The sequence below is a fragment of the Silene latifolia genome, chromosome 2 (genome assembly GCF_048544455.1).
Source record: "Silene latifolia isolate original U9 population chromosome 2, ASM4854445v1, whole genome shotgun sequence".
Lineage (NCBI taxonomy): Eukaryota > Viridiplantae > Streptophyta > Magnoliopsida > Caryophyllales > Caryophyllaceae > Silene > Silene latifolia.
The window spans coordinates 16,320,182-16,322,749 of NC_133527.1; the positions used below are offsets into that span (position 1 = coordinate 16,320,182).

Below are 2,568 nucleotides of genomic sequence, written 5' to 3' on the forward strand. Positions count from 1 at the left end.
AATCTAGTTCATTTTTAAAAGCTTCTTTCCAAAAAACAACATCTATAGATCTCATAGCCTCATCATATGTTTTTGGATCATCTTCTATTAAAAAGCGAAACAAGCTCATCAAAAGCACAAATATCACTGCGATTTCGGATAAGTGAAGTCGATAGCATCGATTACGATGAAATCACTCCCGTAGCTCTTTTCATTCTGGGCCTTTTGCTCCTTCTTGGTTCAACTGCATGATCCACAGAAGTACTAGTACTCGCATGCATAGAACGTCGTAGGGTTAACAGCACAGTAGAAACAACAGGGCATCGGGTAGTGATAATTGTTTTCTTCTTCAAAGGAAATACCGCTCAAAAACTCAAAGCATCTCTAGCCTCGAGATATAGACTGTCACTTAAAGACATGAACCTATAAGCAGAACTGTTTTGAGCATAACCAATGAAAACACAGTCATAAGTCTTAGGTCCAATGGTTGGCCTCTTAAAGCTAGGTAAGCCTACTTTAGCCAAACACCCCCACACTTTAAGGTAACTTAAGTTTGGAGCATAACCTTTCCACATCTCATAGGGTGTCTTGTCTAGTTTATTATGAGGTACCCTGTTAAGAATATGACAAGTTGAAAGCACTGCTTCCCCCCACATATCGTCTGAAAGACCAGAACTTAAAAGCATAGCATTCATCATTTCTTTCAAAGTTCTATTTTTACGTTCAGCTACTCCATTCGATTGAGGTAAGTATGGTGGGCTCTTTTCATGTATTAAACCATTTTTCTCACAAAAATCTACTAAATAACCAGAGCCATACTCTCCTCCTCGATCGGACCTGACTCTTTTAATCTTCCTATCAAGCTGATTTTCTACCTCAGTTTTGAACTTTATAAACATGTCCTCAGCTTCACTTTTATTTCTAAGCAAATATACTTTGGTATATCTATAAAAATCATCAATAAAAGTGACATAATAATGTTTACCACCTCTGCTCATAGTGTTTTTGAAGTCAGTTAGGTCGGTGTGAATTAACTCAAGAAGACTCGTTTGTCTAGTTGTAACAGGTCTACTAGGTTTCTTAGCAAATTTGGCCTCGACACAACTAGGACACTTCTCATGAGTTTCTGAAGATAACGAAGGAATAAGCGACATAGATTTGAGCTTTTTAATCGAATCAACATTCACATGACCTAATCTACCATGCCAAACATCAATAGACTCAAAGAATATAAGCGAAGTAGAAGTATTATTATTAATGATAGGAGAATCAACATTCAAAATAAATAAACCCCCACAGAGATAACCCTTGCCCACAAAATCCCCATTGCGCGACATTACAACCTTGTCAGCCTCAAAAACAAGTTTCACTTTTGACTTTGTTTAGCAAGGCACCGGACACGAGGTTTCGACGCAAAGTAGGAACATACAAAACATTATTTAAAGCAAGAGTTTTCCCTGAGGTTAGTTTGAGAAAGATCTTGCCTTTGCTTGGGTGATAACAAGAAGAAGAGTTACCCATGTAGACACATTCACCATCAAGCAACATCTTCAAATTCAAAGAAAGAGATCCTTGTTAGCACAAAGATGCCTTGAAGCCCCCGTATCCGTAATCCAATCACTAGCATTTGCAACCAGATTAGCCTCAACCACTACAAAGAACAATAATATCATCCTTTTCAAAGAACATTAGCTTCAAAGAAGACAACTTTCTTTTGAGGACACCGATAAGCTTTGTGACTGTTTTCCCACAAACATAGCAAACCGATTTGGTTTCGGATCTTTGAGGCGAGTTTGGTGAATTTCCCTTGACCGACTTTCTTGGCATTCGACCCTTGGATTGACCGACCCGGTTTTAGCCTTTCCCTTACCCTTGAACCTATCTTCTTTTGAAGACCCACCAGTTTCAACGAGATTGGCTTTGTGATAGTAAGAGACAATTGACCGACTTATCTTTCGGATGATTAGCTTCTTCGATCCTCATGTGGCCTACTAGCTCTTGAAGGGACAAATCTTTTTTCTTATGTTTCAAATGGTTCCTATACTCATTCCAGGAAGGGGGAAATTTTTCTAGCAAAACATTAGCCAAGAAAATTTCATCTAGTTTCATTCCCTCATTAGTGACATCAGCACACAAGTTCTCATAAACATGAACTTGCTCCATAATTGGTTTGTCATCTACCATTTGAAACCCAAGCCACTGCCCGACAACATATTTTTTCTTACCCGCATCGTCAGCCCCATATTTTTTCTCTAACAATTCCCATATAGTCTTAGCAGATTTATGGACCGAGAATAAATCAAAGAGGGTATTCGACATATGAGTAAGGAGATGGAACTTAGCAGTTTTGTTATCCTTATCATGTTTCTTAATAGTCTCCTCATTCGACTTAACAGCATTAGACGAAGGTGGGGTAGATTCTACACTAGTAGCGGTAACAGCGGCAGGAGGGTCAGAAAATAAAACATAGTCGATTTCTAATTGTTCAAAATACATAAGCAGTTTCTGAGACCATCTTTTGTAGTTCATACCGTGTAAGGGTTCCAATTTCGACAATTCAGACAGGATTTTGTTTGAGACGACAGCCAT

At 38.5% G+C, this 2,568-nt stretch overlaps 1 protein-coding gene across 1 annotated transcript; it reads right to left on the reverse strand.

The window, feature by feature from the left end:
- Positions 1 to 344: 344 nt before the first annotated feature.
- Positions 345 to 2,568, reverse strand: LOC141634910 (uncharacterized). The gene is made up of 4 exons (XM_074446690.1): positions 1,924 to 2,568; positions 1,409 to 1,527; positions 758 to 1,176; positions 345 to 640 (listed from the first exon to the last, which is right to left on the reverse strand). Exons 1-4 carry the CDS (start codon positions 2,566 to 2,568, stop codon positions 345 to 347), a joined length of 1,479 nt encoding a protein of 492 aa, XP_074302791.1.

Excerpts from the sequence above, each read along its gene's own strand:
- LOC141634910 (XM_074446690.1), bottom strand. The coding sequence starts at position 2,568 with ATGGCTGTCGTCTCAAACAAAATCCTGTCTGAATTGTCGAAATTGGAA. Across the intron at positions 1,177-1,408 it reads CTTGCTTTAAATAATGTTTT|ATTAGGTCATGTGAATGTTG; the intron begins GTATGTTCCTAC and ends TTGGCATGGTAG. Across the intron at positions 641-757 it reads AGATTTTTGTGAGAAAAATG|ACGATATGTGGGGGGAAGCA; the intron begins GTTTAATACATG and ends CTGGTCTTTCAG.